General features: G+C 44.7%; 1 protein-coding gene across 1 annotated transcript in view; it reads left to right on the top strand.

The window, feature by feature from the left end:
• Positions 1 to 23,145, top strand: part of RyR (Ryanodine receptor) — a 1,181,579-nt gene that overhangs the window by 586,767 nt on the left and 571,667 nt on the right. Inside the window, exons 52-53 of the mRNA XM_084584752.1 lie at positions 20,663 to 20,933; positions 21,659 to 21,932. Of these exons, the coding sequence (XP_084440878.1) occupies positions 20,663 to 20,933; positions 21,659 to 21,932 (545 nt within the window). The remainder of the gene's footprint in view (positions 1 to 20,662; positions 20,934 to 21,658; positions 21,933 to 23,145) is intronic.

The raw sequence follows: 23,145 nt of genomic DNA on the forward strand, positions 1-23,145 counted from the left end.
AAACCGGGGAGGCCCTGCTCTACCGCCTTTCCACCTAATCTGTATGACAGGTTAAAGCCTAGGTTACTGTCTTGTATCCTCCGTTCCAGGTTTATCATATAAAGCATGAACAGCACCGGTGATAGAGGACAGTCTTGTCTTAATCCTTTGCATACTTTGACATCCTCCGTACTTCTTATCCCTTCCCACGTAATTTCTACTTTGTTACCCCGGTATATTTCCTGTAGGAACTCTATTATCTCATAACCGATACCTTCTTCTTTTAATATGTTCCACAGGAGTTCCCTGCTTACGTTGTCGTACGCCCCGTTTATGTCCAGGAAGGCCAAATACAAAGGTCTATTTTCCACTCCAGATATTTCGATGCATTGGGTAAGCACGAATAGGCTATCATCTAAGCGCCTACCATTTCTAAAGCCGTTCTGAAGTTCTCCGAGTATCTTGTTACTTTCAACCCATGCTTGCACCTTTAATTTCACCGCCTGCATGGCTTACCTGTACATTACAGATGTTATGGTAATCGGCCTGTAGGATTTTATGTGCATCCTTTCTCCTTTCCCTTTATAAATCAAATTCATTTTACTCTGCCGCCTGCTGTCCGGAATTTGCTTATTCGTTATGACTGTTTCCAAAGCTTTTAACAACGTTTCCTTACTTTTTGGACCGAGTTCATTAATCAGCTTGATCGGAATTCCATCTATTCCTGTAGATGTGTTTTTAGGAATATTTTTTTCTGCCTTTTTCCAGTTTAGATTGGTCAGTTCTAAGGTGCTTTGTATTCTGCTACCTTGTGTTGCTTCCTGATTTGCGGAGATTACCCTATCGTCGTTCTTAAATGACTCGGCTATAACTGATGTAATGTAGTTCACTGCGTTGTCCCCCTTTAAACAATTTCCCTCGTTATCTTGAATCCGATCTTGCTTTCTTTGATTCTTCTTCCCTAGCCAGCTTATATGGTTCCAGAATTTTCTAGCTCCGCCTCTAGAGGCATCGTGTATATCAGCCATCCAGCGATCGGTGGACTGTCTTATTTTACTTTGGACGAGGGCCTGCACTTGAAGTTTCTTTTGTCGATATGATTCCCATTTTTGGTCGATGTCCTCCTGAGAAGCCTGTGCTTTCTTTGCCATTTGGTGTTCCCTTGAAGCAGCCCGTCGTTGTTCAATAGCTTCCCTGATTTCCTTATTCCACCAGCTCCGTGGCTTCCTCTTTCCATTCCAGCGGTTTGCATCTTTAACCTCCTGAATTTTACTCCTTATGAGTAGTTCTACCTGTTCATAATCCCAGTCTTCCATGGGGCTTTTCTCTATTGCTTCCTCTATGTCTGCTGCTATCTGCGCTATTTGATCGTCGTTTAATTTTGCGTTTACGTTTTGCCTAAGTTCCATTTCTCTTTTCATCAAGGGCCCCATCTGCAGACTAATACGTTTATGATCACTTCCCAGACTACACTCCCCTTCTTCGTCTATTTCCATTTTTGTGACCTTGCTATAAATTTCCTGCGACATCAGACAATAGTCAATGGTCGTCTTCCTGTTGCGGAATTCCCACGTGATTTGGCCTTCACATTTTGTTTCTCTATTTACTATAAATAGATCGTGTCGCTCGCAGAAATCTAGCATTAGCTTCCCGTTACAATCCGTGTATCCATCCAGATCGTCGATGTGGCCGTTCATGTCCCCCAGCAGAATAATATTGGCCCCGTTTCCAAACTGGCTTATATCGTCACTGAGACATTCAACAAGATCCCTGTTTTCTTGCCTGCATTGATGTCCTGTTCCTAAATAAACTACCCCTAGCCATGTCCTTATGCCGGCAATGGTTCCTGAAACCCAGATATGTTCCATAATACAACATTTTGGGCGAGTTGGTTACGTACATTCATTATTACAGCGCAAAGACGGACGGGACAAGAAGAGGACACAACAGCGGACACAGAGGACACAACAGAGGACACAACAGCAGATATGTTCTTTACAAGATGATTTAATTATTTGCCAATTTGTTCCCTGGTGTATCAACATACCTACGCCTCCACCCTTTCTTTCCGTTCTCGTTCTGTTGCACCCTTCCCAGACGTAGCCTTCTATAAACGGCGGATCTTCTAGATCCCTGAGATGAGTCTCGCAAAGAGCGTACACACCTATTTTGTCATCCTTCAACTGCTGTTCTATATCTAGCCATTTCGCTCTTTTTCTACCTCCTTGCATGTTTATGTAGTAAACGTAACTGCAGCGCCACCAGCGGCGGTCAGTGGCGTCCGGCGTGCAAGAGCACGGCCGGTCTCGAAGGAGAGAGCACTTCTCTTCTCTTACGGCCTCTCCAATCGGGTCTGTTTCAACCGCCCGCCGCGCCTTGGTGGGGTCGCCACCGCCCCACTGCTGCTCCTCCGCTACAGCCGTCCACGCGCAAGGGAAACGCGCGCTCGCTTTTAGCTTCGCCCGCGTCAGTTGCAACTGGCAGGTCCTGACATTTCGCCCCTTATGGTTTATACAAAGTCCGTCATCAACATCGAACATTTATCTTGTACGAGGAATAAAATACAGTCAACAATCCGCTCACGCGCGCGCTCCTTCGTCAGTGCGGCCGTGCACGGTCGAATGAAGCTTCGGGCACACTTCAACATTTTTTACCTCTAAGTTTTGTACAAAAATAAATTTACCAGGCTATGCAATCTGCCTTTGAATGTTTTAAGCAGGTGTAGCGCAACCTGACGTGAGTGCATGGTGAACTGTTGGGTGGAGATTCTGTCAACCGCTACCGTTTTCGTTTAGATCAGAAGGCACCGGCAAAAATTCATGGCGCGTCTCAGATTCAGAGTAAATAACAAAAATTTACTCATATAGTAAAAATTTCACTTGTCTAGTGGACTGGGCTGTTCTAGCTTCGTTCAATACGTATCAGTCGGTTGAAAGACCGAAGATGTATATGTAGTCTCGCGACTACTTTTAATCAATGAAATGGGCATAAACAGTAAGCAGAATCGAAAAGAGCAGCAAACAATAAAAAAATTTTCCTTCAAAGTTACACATTGCACTATATATTCATCAATTCATCAAAATGCGACCTGCGTCTAAAAAATTCAGGCTCAAAATCTTCTTGCACGGCTTATGCACATAAGGAGTTGGCATTTCGGTCTTCTTTGTCACTTTGAGAAGAATTGAGAAGAATTCTGAGAAATTTTTCAAATATCAAAGAAACGGACCTAATAACATAGCTGTTAATTCCCTTTGGCAACTCAGTATTGAGTTCTGAAATGCTGACTGAATCAGGACCTTAAGTGCTTCGAGAACATTTCTGTGTAGTAGGTGCACGGCAGCTTTTTCGAAAAAAAAAAAAAGGTTTGTCCAATAGGGCAACAAGTTCTGGTTTCGGATAATGCAGTCCACTAGAACATTGTCCTCGTAGAAGAGCGTACTACATGGGGCTGCTTCTTTCGCTAGTTTCAAGAAGAATAGCGCAAGCGTCAGACCCGAAGTTGATTAACTAAACGTTATATCCAGCGACGTAAGGTGAACCGGAATATGTGACAGTGGAAAATGGGATGGTAGGAGATGCCATCACTTCCTTCCGTGCCTTGATTTTGCTCTCAGATGAAACGTCCGTCTTGACAATGTAGTCATGTATAGTCATGTGCCGCTAGCTGTTACGGCCCTCGCATCTGGCATATGTCATTCCCTTCCGCACATTAACCTTACTTTCCCGAAGAGAGCCTCAATGGGTCGCTATATATATAAGGCTTGACATGAGTCTTCAGTGAGAGTGTCCTTCTTTAACGCTTTAGGAGTTTCTTGCATACTTTCGATATAGCAGGGGAACTCATTTGTAAGTCACTGCATCGAGTATCACCTTCATCATTTATTGGCCTTTTTTTGCCACTTCGAGCACAAGTGGTGTCATGAATATCAACCATTTTTTGTTCTCATATTAGGCATAATATCATGTAAAAAGTTCATTAAAACAATGTTTATTTGCAAAATTAAAATAATGTTTATAATACCACACATTGCCAAGTATATGAATTGTAATAACACTTAAAACTCAACCCTACAACGTTTACTTTGACTGTTATACTAATACTTTATATCATGCAAGCATTTTGCAATTTATATTACATTTTTATGAAATTATTTTCATCTTCGGTGCTACCTGAATGGTTTCGCATCTAGCGCTGAAAGACGGTTTTGCTGTTGCAGACGAGTTGCTGTCATGTTAGCCTTGAAGAAGCTTCGATGTGATCACTGCTCATTCAGTTTTCTTTTTGTTCCCATTCGTGTACAGGCTTGGGAAAAATTCGGATTAAAATGAACAAAAGTAGCTACCATGCCGCAATGTATGCCATGCTTATCGAACGTTTGCTGAACGACAGTGTTTTTTATATCCGTTCACGTGTGGTATAGTCCTCTATACGTGTGGTACGTTGACGACATGCCGCTGCAGCATCTACCTTCTGTGCTCTTTAATTTCGGGGCTGCACTCACCACGAAACTCGCGAGCGACAACACGAAACCAGGCAAAAACCACCCGCCGCCACTGAAGCAGACGCGGAGCGAACAGTGAGCAGGTCGCGCCCCTTGCGGTGGCGGAGAGCGAATCTCAAGGAGAAAAGTTCCCATTGTTCCCGCAGCGATTGAGAAGGCCGTAAGAAAGAGCGCGCGCCCTCTCCCTCGAGACCGGCCATGGCAAGAGCAGGGCCGGTCTCGAGGAAGAGAGCGCGCGCTCTTTCTTACGGCCTTCTCAATCGCTGCGGGAACAATGGGAACTTTTCTCCTTGAGATTCGCTCTCCGCCGCCGCAAGGGGCGCGACCTGCTCACTGTTCGCTCCGCATCTGCTTCAGTGGCGGCGGGTGGCTTTTGCCTGGTTTCGCGCTGTCGCCCGCGGGTTTCGTGGTGAGTGCAGCCCCTAAATGAAAAATTACAGAAGGTAGATGCTGCAGCGGCATCTAGTCAGCGTGCTACGCACGTGAATGGAGTCTTTATATTAAAAAACACTATCGCTCAGCAAACGCTCGACAAGCATATGACATGTATTGCGGCATGGTATCTACTTTTGTTCATTTTAATCTTAATTTTTCCCAAGCTTGTACAAGAAGATGAATAAAAAAGGTGAATGAGCAGTGATCACATCGAAGCTTCTTCAAGGCAAACATAACAGCAACAATGGCAAAACCGTCTTTCAGCGCTAGATGAGAAACCATCGAGGTAACTCCGAAGATGAAAATAATTTTATAAAAATGTAATGTAAGTTGCACAATGCTTACATGACATAAAATATTAGTATAACGTCAGAGTAAACGCTTTTAAGTTTTGTTTTCCATTTTGCTATAATTTAGAGACCAGCAAATGTTTTATGTTGTATATTTATAAACATTATTTTAATTTTGCAAAGAAACGTTGGTTTAATAAAATGTTTACATGATATCATGATTATTTCATGAAAAAAACAGAAAATCTATTTCAAGCACTAATTCCTAGCAATATTTTCTTTCTTTTTCTAGTATGTTTTTGAACTAATAGTTCCTTGTAACTATTTGTGCAGTAATGCCTGCCTTAGAGAGCAATCGCTGCCCATTATTTTGTTAGGCTGCTTTGCTTACTACAAATTTGCCACTGTTACTCAAGGAACACTCCTCAATAATGGATATAAAAGCTTTTCTCTGTGCTATTTATTCAGAGGTGACTATAGGAGTTGTATATCGCGCTGTATTGCGCGCCTAAGAACCTAGTGTCGACACAGACGAAATCATTTCAGCTCCGCCGCAATCAGGACTCAGGAACTGAAAGAAGTGATGGTATCTCCTGTCATCCCATTACCCACTGTCACGTATTCTGGTTTAGCTTACGTCGCTGGATACATTATGAAGTTAATCAGTGACTTCGGGTGTGACGCTTGTGCTATCCTTCTTGAAACCAGCGAAAGAAGCAGCCCCATGTACACTATTCTGCGAGGACAAGATTCTAGCGGACCGCATTATCCAAAACCAGAGTTTGTAGCCCTCATGCACAAGGTTGTGTCTCTTTTTGAAAAAGCTGTCGTGCACCTACCATACACAAATGTCCTTGAAGTCCTTCAAATCTTAATACAGCCAGCACTTGTGAACTCACCTTTGCTGAGTTGCCCGGAAGGCATTGACAATAGCCTATAAGGTCCGCTTCTTTAATATGTGAGAAATTTCTCAGAATCCTTCTTGTCAATTATGCTAAGGAGGTGACAGACAGGAATGAAAGGTCAGCTCCTTATGTGCACAAACCGTCCAGAAAGATTTTGAGACTTTAATTTTCTAGCCGCATGTACCGTTTTGATGAATGAGTGCAATTTGTTAACTTTGAAGGAAATTTTTTTTATTGCTTGCTGCTCTTTTCAATTATGCATATCTGTTTATGCCTATTTCCTTGATTACATGTTTTTTATCACTGTATTAAACCGACTACGACTGTCTACGTGCGCGTCAGTCGCGAGACTACGTATACATCTGCTGTCTTTCAACCTACTGATTTGTTTTAAACGAAGCTAGAACAGCCCACTTCACTAGACAACTGAAATTTTAACTGTATGCGTAAATTTTTGTTCCTTACTCTGAATCTGCGACGTGCTATGAATTTTCGTCAGTGCCCTTTTGCTCTAAAAGAAAACGGCAGCGGTTGACAGAATATCCACCCAACAGTTTGCCATGCACTAGCGTCAGGTCGCGCTATACCTGCATACAGCTTTCAAATGCACACTGCATAAAATGGTACATATAGTTTTGTGAAAAATTTAGGGGCAAAAAGTGTTTATTTAAGTGCACCCGAAACTTCATTCGACCGTGCGCGACAGCACTGACGAAGACGCGCGCGCTCTCACGCGCACGCGCATTATTGACTATTTTATTGCTCATACACGATAAATCAGACGCTGATTACGGCTTCTTCCTATAAGCCATAAGGGGTGAAATATCAGGACCTGCGGGTTGCAACCGATGCGGGCGGAGCGAAGAGCGAGCACGCGTTTCCCTTGCGCGTGAACGGCTTTAGCGGAGGAGCAGCAGTGGGGCGGTGGCGGCCCCACCGAAGCGCGGCGGGCGGTGGAAACAGACCCCATTGGAGAAGCCGTAAGAGAAGAGAGAAGCGCTCTCTCCCTCGAGACCGGCCGTGGCAAGAGGCGCCCATTTTCCTTCCGTTCGCGCCACTAGAAAGTATTCTAGTTTTGATAGGGAGACGCGCGGCCGCCTGGAAAAAGGCGGCCTGCGCAGCGAAATGGTAGCAGTTCCAGCCTGCTCGAGTGACGTAGAAAAGCACAAACAATGCGAGAGCCACACGACACAAGGCGAAGAGACAGGGACGAGCCCTGGGCGTTTATTTCTAGGCTGGAAACACGCGAAACGGAAGACGACAGGAGAAGCACGCGCAGTTGGAAAAGGCCGAGCAAAAAGAGGGTGGAAGGGTGGGGGGCGTAAAAAACGCGGTAAAAATGTAGAAAATGCAAAAAAACATTTGTGGCGAACGCCTCTCCTCCCAAGTGTGGTACAGCTTCACAAAGGCCAGCTCGAACGCCCCAAGCTGGAGTGGTTGAGAAAAAAAAAAAAGAAGAAAGCTGCGGGGAATCGAGCGGCCGAGAAGAATGGAACGAGTGTGGGAGAAAAATAGGAATAGATGTAGTCGAAAAAGAGAAAAAAAAAGCCTAAAAAGAAGCGACAAGCCTGAAAACTTGAGAACACGATTGCCGGGGCCTTAAAATGCCGCAGTCACATTATGCACACAGAATTTGAAGAGCTTTAGCTGTTTTCTGGTGAGGCGGTTGCCACTTTTCTCGACGATAAAGGAAAAGATGGCAGATGGCACGCGGTCGCTGATACAGCGACACAGCTATGAGAATGAAAACTCCCTTATAGTACTGCTCAAGTGATCTACAGTTTAATACACATGCATGTCTTCTCTCTGTCACATGTCAGAATTGTAGCATGCTTAATTTTCTTTTTCGTTGAAAGAACGTCCTGCCTCATCCGGACTTGAATGCTAGTTTTCTTTCGTTTTTTTTAACGATCCTTAATGCCTTTTTAACGGTACTTTCAAGTCCTCAAAGTTAAGTTTTGACAGGGGATGGTAACAGCTAGGTGACAGCCAGCCGCTCGACAAATTTTTGGAGCAGGATGGCATGTATTGAATGCAAGAGCTGTTCAGAGCGTGCACGAATAAGTAAAAAAAGAAAATAACATTGATTTCTTTTGCTTATTTTTTACTATAGTCTCAATTGAGCAGTATCGCATGAGAAACAGCTTAATTATCATTCGATGTTCAATAGCTCAGTAGACATCGAGATGTCATTAGCACAACTAAATGAATAAAGCGTATGGAATGGCAGACAGGGGCTCTACAGAGGAGGAAAACAAAAATAACGTCAGGCTGGCGGACGGACGAAGGAAGCCGCCCAAGAGGAGGAGGAATGTAGCGGCATAAGCGTGGAAGGAAAGGGTGTGGAAAGAAAAAAAGGAACGAGCTGAGAGGAAGGAAAAAAATAATGAAAGCAAGCAAGCATGCAAAAGAAAAGTTGCCAAGGTAATTTCGCGAAACTAATGCGCAAAACATAGTAAATGCGCCATTAAAACGCTCCATTCCTGTTGATTACTGTCTGCATTGTACTAGTGCTTATGCAAGCTATCGTAGACAGGGAAATATAGACCACAGGACAGCATAAATAAAAATTATGCAATGAAGAACTGCATCCACGAGCGCGGCCCACTGGGCGCGCATGGCGGTCCTAGTAACGCTGATGCCAATAAGTTGCCCAATTTTTTTAAATATTATTTTTTTTTGCGGGTTGAGAAAGGATGCTAATGCAGGTAAAGATACAGTGTGTCCTCTTTCGGGAAAAATGCTTCGCGTAAAATCTGGACGCGGCAATACCCGGGCATGATTACCAGCTCACTGCTCGGTGGAAGGCGGCGATTCGCACTTAGCGTCGCTTCGCTTCGTAAAGCTTATTCGGTGACGCGAAAAATATTTTATCAGGCCAGTGAAAATGTGTGCAACAGCAGCAATTCAAGGACTGCAACCTAGCAATTCATTTGTGACCATAGATTGCCGCGAATCGAAAGAACGAACGGCGAATGCGCCCCACGCACAGCAGATCCGCCGCGTCTCCGCTGCACTAGCTGCACGGCCGGGCGCACGTCTCCCTACTGAACTGTTCTTCCCGCCGCGAGGGGCGCGCGCGTCGCACCCCGAGTAAAGTCCTCGAGGGAGAGAGCGCGCGCTCTTTCTTACGGCCTTCTCAATCGCCGCTAGAACAATGGGAACTTTTCTCCTTGAGTTACGCTCTCCGCCACCGCAAGGGGCGCGACCTGCTCACTGTTCGCTCCGCGTCTGCTTCAGCGGCGGCGGATGGCTTTTGCCTGGTTTCGCGCTGTGACTCGCGAGTTTCGTGGTGAGTGCAGCCCCGAAATTAAAGAGCACAGAAGGTAGATTCTGCAGCGGCACGTCATCAACGTATCACACGCGAACGGATATAAAAAACACTGTCGTTCAGCAAACGTTCGACAAGCATGGCATACATTGCGGCATGGTAGCTACTTTTTGTCCATTTTAATCCGAATTTTCCCCAAGCCTGTACAAGATTAGGAACAAAAAGAAAACTGAATAAGCAGTGATCCCATCGAAGCTTCTTCAAGGCTAACATGACAGCAACTCGTCTGCAACAGCAAAACCGTCTTTCAGCGCTAGATTCGAAACCATTCATGTAGCACCGAAGATGAAGATAATTTCCTAAAAATGTAATGTAAATTGCAAAATGCTTGCATGATATAATGTATTAGTATAACAGTCAAAGTAAACATTGTAGGGTTGAGTTTTAAATGTTACTACAATTCATATATTAGGCAATGTGTATTATAAACATTATTTTATTTTGCAAATAAACATTGTTTTAATGACATTTTTACATGATATTATGCTTATTACGAAAACAAAAAATGGTTTGATATTCATGACACCACTTGTGCTCGAAGTGGTAAAAAAAGGCCAATAAATGATGAAGGTGATACTCGATGCAGTGACTTACAAATGAGTTCATTTGCTATATCGAAAGTATGCAAGGAACTTCTAAAGCGTTATAGGACACTCTCACTGAAGACTCATTTCAAGCCTTATAGACCCATAGAGGCTCTCTTCGGGAAAGTAAGGTTAATGTGCGGAAGGGAATGACATATATGCTAGATGCGAGGGCCGCAACAGCTAGCGGCACATGACTACATTGTCAAGACGGGCGTTCCCTCTAAGAGCAAAATCAAGGCACTGAAGGAAATGATGGCATCTCCTACCATCCCATTTTCCACTGCCACATATTCCGGTTCACCTTACGTCGCTGGATATATCGTTTAGTTAATCAACTTCGGGTGTGACGCTTGCGCTATTCTTCTTGAAACTAGCGAAAGAAGCACTTCTACGAGGACAATGTTCTAGTGGACTGCATTATCCGAAACCAGAGCTTGTTGCCCTATTGGACAAGCTTTTTTTTTTTTCGAAAAAGCTACCGTGCACCTACTACACACAAATGTTCTCGAAGTACTTAAGATCCTGATTCAGTCAGCATTTCAGAACTCAACACTGAGTTACCCGAAAGGAATTGACAACAGCTATGTTATTAGGTCCGCTTCTTTGGTATTTGAAAAATTTCTCAGAATTATTCTTCTCAATTAATTATACCAGGAAAGTGACAGAGAAGACTGAAAGGCCAACTCCTTATGTGCACAAGCCGTGCAGGAAGACTTTGAGCCTGAATTTTCTAGACGCAGGTCGCATTTTGATGAATTGATTAATATATAGTGCAATGTGTAACTTTGAAGGACAATTTTTTTATTGTTTGCCGCTCTTTCTGATTCTGCTTAACTGTTTATGCCCATTTCCTTGATTAAAAGTAGTCGCGAGACAATATATACATCTTCGGTCTTTCAACTGACTGATATGTTTTGAACGAAGCTAGAACAGCCCACTCCACTAGACAAGTGAAATTTTTACTATATGAGTAAATTTTTGTTCTTTACTCTGAATCTGAGACGCGCCATGAATTTTTGTCGGTGCCTCTTCTGATCTAAACGAAAATGGTAGCGGTCGACAGAATCTCCACCCAACAGTTCACCATGCACTCACGTCAGGTCGCGCTACACCTGCTTAAAACATTCAAAAGCAGATTGCATAGCCTGGTAAATTTATTTTTGTACAAAACTTAGGGGTAAAAAATGTTGAAGTGTACCCGAAGCTTCATTCGACCGTGCACGGCCGCACTGACGAAGGAGCGCGCGCGTGAGCGAATTGGGATTGTTGACTGTATTTTATTCCTCGTACACGATAAATGTTCGATGTTGATGACGGACTTTGTATAAACCATAAGGGGCGAAATGTCAGCTCCTGCCGGTTGAGTGAGTGAGTGAATAAACTTTATTCAATTAAGACAAAAACAAAGGTTGCAGCTGACGCGGGCGAAGCTAAAAGCGAGCGCGCGTTTCCCTTGCCCGTGAACGGCTGTAGCGGAGCAGCAGTGGGGCGGTGGCGACCCCACCGAGGCGCGGCGGGCGGTGGAAACAGACTCCATTGGGGAGGCCGTAAGAGAAGAGAAGCGCTCTCTCCCTCGAGACCGGCCGCACGGCCGCTCAATGGAGGCGCACTTGGTGCGGCCCGTCGCGTCGCGCCTCAATGGCTGGGGAAGCGCGTATTGGGAGAAGTTACAGTTTCCGCCGCGGGGGCGCCACCACTCCAGGACAAGGCGCCGCCGGCACGGACGAGCAGACGACGCGGAAGGAGCGCGCTGGCTGGGTTGGCGCGTGTTATCGTTTTGACTACTCAGCATAACCGCGTGGTTCTGATAGTTCTGCATGCGTGTCATCGGTGCCTGTGTCAACAGCGTCCTAAGCGTATGCAGCACCATGCCAGGCAACTGCTGTGTGCCGCTGTGCACCACGAAAGCAAGAAAAGATCGGTTACCATGGGTTCCCGTGCGATTCACAACGTCGAGCAGCATGGCTGAAAAACATATCTCGGGAAGGTTAGGACGGAAAAGGAAGCCGGTGGGAGCCGAGTGACAAGTCACTGGTATACTCACTGCACTTCATAGATGACGATTACAGGAAGAACATAAAACTGAAGATCCTGCTTCCTTCAGCTGTCCCCTTCGTGTTCCCGAACTGCCCACCTTACAAGTTGAGTTACTCATGCGGGCTCATGTTGAGCCAAACAGCCTTGAAAAAATTAATGTGCGCAGGTCAATAGCTTTATTTTCCCCACTTGTTATAGCTACACTTCATTTCCTCCTGGACAACCCCCCGTGTCATCCTGAAGCATGTGTGTTTCAAGATAGGTGCGCCACGATCACTTTTATGACGATGATATCAAAATGGTATGCCTAGCTCAACATCGCATAAGTGAAGCCATAGAGACACTAAGAGGAGCCGCTCTATTTGTCAGATGACGAGTGACTCTCTTGGTTAGAGTTGGACTTTGCCATATCAAAGACATTCAGGTCCTAGGAGGCACGTCGAAGCAAAGGCTAACCAAGCAAATTAACGTACGAAGCAACAATCATGACAACCAGATCCACAGTGGCGCAAATTAAGTACCTTCTTGATCACATCAAGTATCTTGCAACGTCTTCTGTGTGCCTTACAAGTGCATTGCGTTTTACCGAGTCTTATTTTCAGCTTCCGATACGCCCTAAAGCAGGCCCTCAACAGCAGGCCTGTAGTATCGCTTTTTAGCAGCCTAAGGCAATTCAAAGGCGGGAACGACAGAGTTGACGCAAGGGCTGCAGTTTTCACCTCGGAGAAAAAACTGAAGGTACAACTAGCGAAAAAAAATATATATCGACTGAGATACACATTTTGCCATGCTTTGTGCAGGTTGGCATCTTGCAAGCATCAGTCTGCAAATGCACCTATCAACAATAGACAGCTATAAAACTTGGCATTCGTGATTATGAAAGTCGTACCTTGCCAACTGCCATATCACGTCTGCTGCGAGAGAGTTTTCGAGTCAGCTTGGATTCATTCATGCGTGGTGTGAACCAGCAGCTGACATAGAGTTAACACCGATTGAATTTTTGGCTGGTTACCTTGCACGTCCATTTGAAGATAAAGTATAAATAGTTTAACAGAATCTCATGAAACATTTTTATTTATTCTGTTTTCAGTGCCTGCCCGTGTTTTCATTATTTATATATTACCAAAGTTTAAATAACTTCTAGTGCTTACTTTAGAGTGTCAATAATTTTATTTTATTAGTCCCCATCCATTTATTAAGTTTGTGCCTTGTGATTCCTGCAATACCCTGGACTTATCAAAATTCTTGATGATGGACGCCTATGGTATCTGAAAATCACCATGCACCTTTGTTAGCAAGGTGATGAAGTTCCTGCAGGTCATAAGAAGCAGCAAGCTATGCAACATGTTAATTTCATCCCTTCTTCCCTATTTTGTGCAATTTCCAGAGCTGATTTGCGAGAGAAAAGACCGCAGTCGCACTAAGGACCTAACTAAACTAATGCGACCACTGCTGACCAACTGGACAGGCAACATTAATCAGACAATGGAAAAAATCACGCTTGCACATAAACCTTTTTCGAGAAAAGTTCTTCGCTTGTAAAATAAGCTTGCGTGTCTTCTGTGCATCACGCGGCTTCATAAACGAGAAAAAAATTGCCAGAGCCTGCGGGCGTGTCGTTGAACTGGCTTTCTTGTGTTGTTTCTTTTGCAACAGTTTGTGTTAGCTAGTATGTTTTGGTGGTGATACCCACTTGAATATTATTTCCAGTGAAAACGGAGGAACAGGCTGAACAATAATGTTGAACGCTACGTCCAGAAAAGTGCACGCTGAATAAATGGCCCCAAACCATGTCCCTATTTCAAGATTGCAATATCTAATACGTTATTACAGTGGTTGAAACGCAACTAAATGGGTGCGCACTCAGCGAAGCACACGACTGCCCCGTTCTCGTTGTAAACGGAAGACCACGAATGACTCGGAAAAGCCTAGGGATGATGACTTGCCGCTATCACCTTATCAATAGCAAACTTGCACATAGCATCACATACTGAGTGAAACGCCGCTCATAATCCTAAATTGAGCAAGCGCCGACCACGCGGACGCCGAAACGAAAGCACAGCCACGGCCGCTGCGCGCAGCTCTCCGCCCGAACTCGTCCCGGAGCGGTGGCGCCGCAGCGGTGGCGATGAGAACTAGGCGCAATACGGCTCTTCTGGGCGACGCGACGGGCCGCACCCAAGTGCGCCTCCATTGAGCGGCCGTGCCGGCCGTGCTCCTGCAGCACGGCCTCGAGATCGAGCAGAGTCGCCACCTTGCGGCTCAGCGGCAAAACCTAGTCAATGTGGATGCGTTTTCGCGTCGCGTGCCAGCCCGCAGTGATTTAAGCGCGCGCATGCAGCGTGTACAGGAGTGTTTTTGTTTGTTTCGCAGTTTCTGTGAGATTTTGCGTACCTATAAGCCTGTTGTTAAATAAATATGAACACTCTATAACCCTAAGCTTCAAAAAAAAAAAAAATATATATATATATATACTTGTCCGTATCGAGCATGTCATGCTTGGATAAGGACATATCATCCATCGCGGTCTTGTAGTGGTCTTCGGCGCTTGCGATCCTTTGACATACAATGTCTCAAACGAAGTGGTACTGTCGTTACCGCCGTGTCAAAGCAAAACAGGTCGCTGCCGTCAATAAAAGTTAATGCAAACGCTCAGAAATCGCATATTCCCGTTTCTGTTTGGAATAAGCTACATATGCCACCGCAAACTGCTTCATATAGCAGAATGCAGTTTGACCAGCCAATCTATGCCTGCTATGCCTTCTGTATGCACGATAGAGTTGTGCGAGTACTTTTTTCTTTCTTTCTTTCTTTTTTTTTTTGCTTGTAAGCCACTGTCACGGTGCCTCAATGTTAAGGGCGCTCGACTGCCGATTTCGAGATAGGGGGATTCAATCACAACCGTTTCGAAAGGCGCTCCTCTGCTGTAGGATTTGACTGCACAATAAACAATAACACGTGGTAAATGTAGTGTTAATAATGAAAAAAAAAACTACACCAAAACCAGCCTCTGCAATCATCCGTCATAGCCGATGTCGCTTCCATGCGTTAAACCCGGGCCAATATGCATTTCTTTTCTCTCTCTCTTTTTTTTTTTTTTGTTGTTGAAGGCTTCTGTGCATCCGTAAAAGTTTTAGTGAGCACATTTTGCTTTAGAGAAATGCACGAATGTTTGGGAAACATATTCCCTGCACCTAATTGTTACCCTAAATATTACATAGTACACCTAGATTAATGTACTTTACTGGTAGCCTATTATAATCATTATAATCCCTTTTCGTCCAAGTGCTGTCTTCCGAGCAAACTCGTCGTTTCTGACAAGGGGAGTAAAACAGCTTCATGCGGGCTTAAATGTCAGTGTTTAGTTCGGGAATAAATACATCTTTATAGTCGCATGATAAGATGACCTCTATTTCTTTCGGAATAGTTTTATATCCGGCATCTGTTTTGGAAGCAACCCTAATATTTTACTTCGCATAAGATTTAGTCATTGCTAAATAATTAGTGATAAAGAAATTTTCACCCTGTAAAATTGCTTCCCAGAACATGACAGTGCCCATGCGCAGTTTATAACGATGTCGTCGCAGCGAGTAATTCGTAGCTTGCACTTTAACGTTACTGAAAATTAATCGCTGATATTGTAAATTCTGTCAAGTGTGTAAAATTTCTCTGACACGGTGAAATTTATTGGCATTGCAAAACAAAATAACTACACTACTAATTTACCGTTATATATTAACATCACGCACATCAGAAATCTGTTATACTTTCCTCGGTTTCAGGAAATCATTTACAGTTAGTGGCGCATGCAGTAATACACTGTCACATTCTATGACAGTGGCCGCAAAAAGCATCTCGGCAAATTCAATCCACTCAGCGCTGTACACGTGAACAATCAGCTTTCCTGTGCGGCGAGGTTTCCTGTATATTGTCGGCGTGATCTCATTTTTGGGGAATACTTGTGCGTGGTTGTCTGGGCCAGAGTTGCAATCAGTCTATAGCAACTCGCCATGCAGTGCGCTGCCAGTGCTACATTTAACCTGCTTAATCCTCGAGTCAAGTACGATATAATGAACCAGGCTTTCTCGATTCAATCTAGAGTACTGCAGGTATCTTCGTGGGCTTGACACTAAATTCGCCGGTCTCACTCGCATGAGACAAGCGCAAACTGTTTAAAAGTCTATAAGAAAAACAAAGCTGTCATTAGGAAGGCCCAAGCATTAGGCGCGTGAGCGCGGTACAGCGCAAGAAACGTGCAAAGTAAATCCAGAAGTCTGGTGGTTGCGTGCTTTGTTTTCCTAAAATCCGCTCTTCTGCTGCATTAGCGAAATCCTTGCAATTTTTTTCTGCAATATTGCAGAAATACTGCAGAAGACACGTTTTCATCGCCAACAAACCCGCCGTAAACTCGGAAGCAGACCTACGCAGCGTGCGTTTCTGCGAGCGCCGTCGGCCGTCGATCCACACTACCGGAGTGACGGTGGCGCCACCTCTAGGTCGATCTCGCGGCGAATCGGGTGATTGCGGTGGCTGTAACTGCGTTATTAGTTACTCTTTTCAAAAACATTTTGCGGCCTTGCGTTCTAGGGGCGAAGTCTCACAGTCACCGGGGAAGAAAATATTTTCGACCGGAGGGTGGACAGTGGGAAGCAGAGTGGAGCGCGGCGCTTCTGTAGCAGACGACGCTCTTCCCTGGCGCAAAAAGCGCCGTGGTGACACGGCCGGTCTCGAGGGAGAGAGCGCGCAAGAGAGAAACGCGCTCTCCCTCGAGACCGTGCTCGCGCGTCCTCCCCCCTCCCCTCCCAACCCTCCCCTATCCCATTCCCCTGGGCACCAAGAGTGCCGCCGCTAGCTCAGGCTGGCATACGTCGTGCCCAGTACCCCATCCCCCATCATCATAGTAACCACCACCACCACCGGCCGTGGTGGTGACGGGAGCAGCGGCGGTATGCGGCGGTCCGACTGTAGGCGCGCCGAGCGGGAAGCGGATCAAGTCACGTGTCTGAAAGAAGAACCGTAACCGTACGCACCGTACCAGATTCCGAGTCGGAGAAAACGCTGCTTTGTTATCATGTAATCCAGTTAGTGCTCATGAAATTTGTTGAATTGCGATTACTTTTAATCGATTAAGACAACACGCGACTGACACCAGCGTAGGATCGTAGGCCATTTCGCACAACGTTGATTTCGCGCAAAGTTTAGGACAGATTTGACTGCCTTGAAGTTTTGCATCATTGAATGAATGTGCCGCCGGACGTTTGAAGACAAGCAAGCGCTTCAGCTGAGTCCTGCTTTTCAAAGTGTCCTTCGATAGGTGAGGTCCTTGCGTTTCGCCGTGATGTTCAGTGGTTTAAACCAAGGAGTAGCGATTTAAATCGCATCGCGATGGAAAATAACGCAAATCGGACCACCGTTACTACTGAAATCACAGCGTGATTGACGGCGGTCATTCCCGTCCTTTCTGCCCTTGTATCCTCAGACTGACTTTTGCTCCCTTAAGAGAAAACTGTCTGCACGTGCTTTGATCCTAAATCGTAAGTGTTGTCACATCCCTCAAACCAAACTCAAAGGGCCAACATGCAGTGGTATAATGTGAAAGTTTCTCCACCTCAAAGGGATCTCTGCAGTTTTATTACAGTGCTTCCACTAAATATGTCGCTTGCTTTTTTTACATGCTTTTGACTGTTCAGTTTTAGTTCTCTTGGTAATGATTTTGAAGGACCGAAACATCATTCATAACTACACAAACATGGCATGCTTTGGGGAAAGCCTTTGTTTATGACATTGCCTGTGTGTACAAGGAAAGGTTACAATTGGGATCGTTTATACAATATGCTATTCGGATGTTGACTTGATGTGGCCCTTGGTGATGGTGTGCCGTTTTGACGACTCTTGCTTCTTGAAAAGCATGTGCCAAGACACTCTCGTTTCAAAGTGATGTGAAAAGATAGTATATTGAGCTCAAAATAAAGTGTCCACTATGTTAGCAGAAATGGAGAGAGAATCAGTATGACATAATCGCATTGCATGCTATTTTCTGCTGTAGCACAATGCTGTTGTGCGCGCATGTTCTGATTTCCAGCGAGAATATGTGCTGCTTATTTCAAATTGCTATGAAGGTACCTTACAGTGCACATACATGGCTCTTCTTTGGTAATTGGCCACAGGCATTCTTTTGTGTTTTGTATAATTTGCTGCGGATAGAGTTATCCGCAGAGACCACCTGCAGCTTTTCCATCAGCACTTTCATTTGCGCTTGCCATAATAGTGCAGCGTTTGTAGCTGGTACGAATATTTTACTTCTCTGATCCTGTCAGAAGAGGCCATAATGCAGCGAACACTTAACAGGTGTAGTAGTGTTTAGTAATTAACCAGCGGTGAGGCTTAATTGAGAGTGTAGGATATGAAAGTGAATTTAGAATACGAGCTCTGCTTAGAAACTGAATGAATGGGAGGAAATTCATTCCTAAAGCAGTAGCTGCATGAGGCCATTGCCGCTGGTGCCCCTGCACTCTGTGGTGTGTTTGTATCATTTCAGAAGAGGGCTGGCTGCTACTTGTTGAAGAATGGAGTAAAACAGCGCTAGGCAGAACACGAGGTTAGCGCACGTGTCCCGTCTTGCCTAGCGCTGTTTTACTCCATTTTTAGCGTTTCCACCGCTCAGTTAGGGGCAGTATAATTATGCTGGTACCCCATTTTAGATAGCACCAAGTACAATGAAATGAAAATCCTGGTAATTGATCGTATTCTTAAGGGACACAGTGTGCTAGCAGGGACATTCTCCTACTCCTTGTAATATGTAGCCGCAATAATGGCTTGGAAAAAGCGTCTGTAGTGTCTCCACTCAAACTGGACTAGGAAGACAGACTTGACTCGGTCAGAACAAAAGTTGTGATTGGCTGCCTCCCGAGCTGCTTCCGGTCGAAACTTTCTGCAAATCCAGAACCTGAGTGACGTAATAAGCAGTATTTCTTTGACAGCTGTGGTATATCGCCAGAAATTGTCGCCTCATGTGGTTAGCTCTTAATTATTATCACAGAGTAGCAGTGCGAGTTCTGTCCTATTTAATTACTTCCCTGTATTTAGCATTGCTTCCAGCAAGGAAACCTTGCACCTTTGCAGCTTTCCTTCTTGAATCTTCTTAAAGGAATATGTTGTTCCACTTGCTAATTGAAGCATGAACCACTGAGTACTTTATTGCAGTCCACGAGGTGCTAAATGCGGAGCCAGCTTTGTGCGTTCCTTCTCCTTGAAGGGATCTTGTCAACCACAGCCAGTCACATGTCATCATCCATGTGAAGGATGAGAGATGGTTTCACTAATGGACCACACCCAAAAATGACTTTGTACAGCTTGAAATTTGAGTTGACCCATATTCAAAACTGACTTGGCCCACTTCCAAAATTGGGTCTGAAAGCTCTTAAATGTGAAGAGACAATCGAGATTTGGATGGTTTCGCATGATGCCACTTGGTTGGTGGAATCTAAATTCATTAATTTACAACTCGAGGTTAAAGGCCTCCTGGCAAAAAAGCCTACTTGTGACAACTTGAAAAGTGCCTGTGGGCCCACACAAGGTCATAGCATAAATTGCAGTGCAAGTTCACATTTTCAAATAAAATTCTAAACAAAAGTAGAATACAATGTGTTAAAACATTTGTTATTTATGAAAATATAAGTAATTAGCATTTTGTCTCAATTCACAGTGAGCACTGGAAAGCATGGCAGCTCTTAGTGCAGAATTCTTTCACGATAACATGGCTGTTGTACATAGGTAGGTTACAAAATGTTGTTGCCATTCCTTTTTCTTGAAAGTCTCAAAATATAGTTACATCTTTTCGTAATCACTAAGAAGGAACAGAAGAACAGATTACAGGGATAATTGGTACGCCAGCTGGTCATTGTAGTCTGCAAACAAGGACGATAATTTAAATGCAATGTGAATAATACATAGTAAATGTTGAGTTTTATATTTTTAGGGTAATAATACCGACATCTGGCAAGTGCTGTTGTAGCTTATGACAAAATCAGTGTGGTGTGTACCTGTCATATCAACCAGAAATGTCACTCCTAAGATCTTGTTTGCTGACAATTTCAGTAGCAGCAGTACTGAATGCTATATAATAATAAATAGCGGCTTGTCTGCCTTTTGGTTTAACGTTTATGGTGCTATATTTATTTGTATTAATCTAACGAACATTTCCAGTGGACCAACCAATTAGCTTTGTCAGCTCAGTTTCCACTTCTGCTTTGGAGTCAGGTAGCCTGTGATTTTTCCTCCAGTTTTTTTAATCTTTTATTCTGAAAATGACATACGAATCCCATCATGAATATCACTAACCCAACTATTTTGAAATCACTGAGGATTGAGAGAGGAGGGGCAGCGATTGACCTGGTGGGTTGGTGATATATTTTAGTGTTTGCTTGTTTAGCCATGCTTGCCTGTGAAGAGCAGGCACTCGTCCAGTGTTTCCTATCTTTTGTGCTGTCTGAGCTGGTGGAAACGAGATCCTAGCATGATACTTAGGGGCTGCTCTACTACACAAGTGGTAGTCAATCCCTGCAGTAAAGTATAGAATGAGTGAATCAACCTGCAGATGCGTGCCATCCTGGGTTTCAAGAACCTGGAGGAGGAGAACAGCGACCAGTGTCCCTGCGGCGAGAGCCTGCGGGAGCTTCTGAGTGGCATGCACGAGGATCTGGTGGGACGTCTCAAGGCAGCCTGCTCAGCCGAGGAGGAGGCAGCCGAAGGCGATGGGGGCGAGAGCACCAGTAGCCTCCGCCAGAAGCTCATGTCCCTCGTCAACCTGGTCAAGGCGTCCGAGGAGCCGGGCAAGGAGGAGAAGGAGCATATCACTCTGCCTGAGGGTGCGCTATCTCTTTCACCTGCAGAGCCAACAGAGATCACCTCCGCATTCAAAAAATCTCTCAGTTAAAGGAGTAGAGGGAATGATAGGCAGCGCATAGGAAAGCAGCCACGTTGATTAGTACTTCCAAAAGCTCTGCGTGATGTCGATTCCAAATGAGAAATGGTAGCTGTCGTGTTTCACACGAGCTTAGGTCACCTGATGCAAACAAAACATGCAGCATAGTCACTCATTTGCTCATTAGTTTAATTTACACCAGCCTGCCCAAGAAAAGCTGTAATCATGAAAAGTGCTCTCCAGGAGATTGTGCTGCTGGGTAGTTGGGGTTGCATGATGTGAAGAAGGAAGCACAAGAAACGGATGAAGGAAGAAGAGAAGACACATAAGATGCTCATGAGTGCTAGCTTATGGGTCCCCTCTTTCATTCTTTTTTCAATTTTTATGCTGACTTCTTCAAATCGCGAAAAGTGAGTTTACAGTGATTATATTGTAGTTTTTTCATGACTCAAGAACCTATACTCATCTGTAATGGCCACAGTGGTTGAAACCGTAACTGCAACTGCCTGGAAAAAATTACTTATTAATTATTTATCTATTCTACACTATTGTCTCATGCACTATTCCTAATAATGAGGACAAAAATACAAATATTTAGTGCTTCTACTTATTTAAGACAGTTGTCATCAAAAAAAAGAGGTAGCAACATATAGGTGGTCTTCTCCTCAGAGGTCCTGACGCGCAAGGTGGTCCACACGGTGGTCAAGTGGGCGGAGCAGTCTGAGATAGAGGACCGCGAGGTGGTGCGGCAAATGTTCCGGCTTCTGCTGCGCGTCTACAGTGCGTGCGGGGAGCTCATGAATGCCCTCGAGAACACGTACGTCATCAGTCACCTCAGCCAGGCAGACATCATCAGCGTGCTCAGCCACCTGGGCCGCGTGCGTGCCCTGCTGCCTGTCCAGATGTCCCCCCTTGAGGAGGAGGTCATGCGCAAGAGCCTCTGGTGCGTGTGTTTCCACGTATGCAGTGTCTCTAAGGCACTGGCTGTCTGTCTGAAGAGCGCTGGGTTCTGTGAGCTCCCATTGGACACCCACTTTGAACCTCATTCTGTTCACTTATTCTAGCCTCAGCTGGGATTGTGTCAAGTGAACCTGGATGTGTGCCTGGAACGCCAGCGAAAAAGTGTAAAGGAAGTGTGGCTCACTTATGTTGGCATTGGTGCACTTGTGTGCATGGTGACTCCACAGCCTAGTCAGCCAAGAAAGGAAAGCGATGCTTTGCTGCCCATTTGTAGTAGCAGCAGATAACCAATAAAATCATATTGAGGCATCACGTGATTCTGGGTGCAACCAAGCCAATGTTGCGACTGTAGTTGTCTGTAAATGTCTTAGCATGCGTGGGAGAATATATTGCCAAAACCAAGAAATCAAACTAATGCCTACAAACTTGAGAATTAAACCAACATTCGCTGATTGGGCTTTGCTGGGACATATTGTTGGCTGTTGGGATCCCGTGAGGCAAAATAACCCCTTTGTTTATAGAGTAGTAAAAGGAGCCAGAGTGGAGTAGAATCGAAATTGGAGTGGAATCAGAAGACCAACATAAAAAGCAGAGATTATGAATAGAAGCAATAATTGAAATAGATTGATGACAGTGGAATCAGAATTGAAATAGAGATAGATCAAAGGGTGAAAGAAATTGATTTCATTTGTCTCGCATCAACACATTCTGCTTGCCTCCAAATTTTTTGTGTTTCTCTTCTCATTGGGTTGGCCACTACTCCTGTTTGTGCCCATTCCTTGAAATGTCCCTTTCCCCCTTACATTTGGGATATCCTCTCGTACGAGCCTATTGCTCAATATCTTTTTGGGCGTAATGGAATACATAAAAACAAGTCTCTGGTTGTGTGCAAGGTTGGGATATACTTGCAGCCATGATGTGTGGCGTTGATATTTGCTGTCTCTTCATCTTTTCTGCCATATTCTGACTGGTCACATTTGTGCAGCTCAATGTAATGGGAAAATGTGCTGGGAAGAGCAGCATGGTCCTGTTATAGGGATCTTTTCTCATTGTGGCTGAGCAACTTTAAAGCCTCTCATTGAGCACGTTCTGGTGCCTTCGTTGAGGCTTTGTGGGGCTTGCAGAAGCCAAAAACTTGCACACATTTGCATACTGCCTTGTGTGCGTTTTCAGTGCACAGCCATATTTTAGGCTGT

The sequence above is a fragment of the Amblyomma maculatum genome, chromosome 11, assembly GCF_055883805.1.
Source record: "Amblyomma maculatum isolate TAMU_Amacu chromosome 11, ASM5588380v1, whole genome shotgun sequence".
NCBI lineage: Eukaryota > Metazoa > Arthropoda > Arachnida > Ixodida > Ixodidae > Amblyomma > Amblyomma maculatum.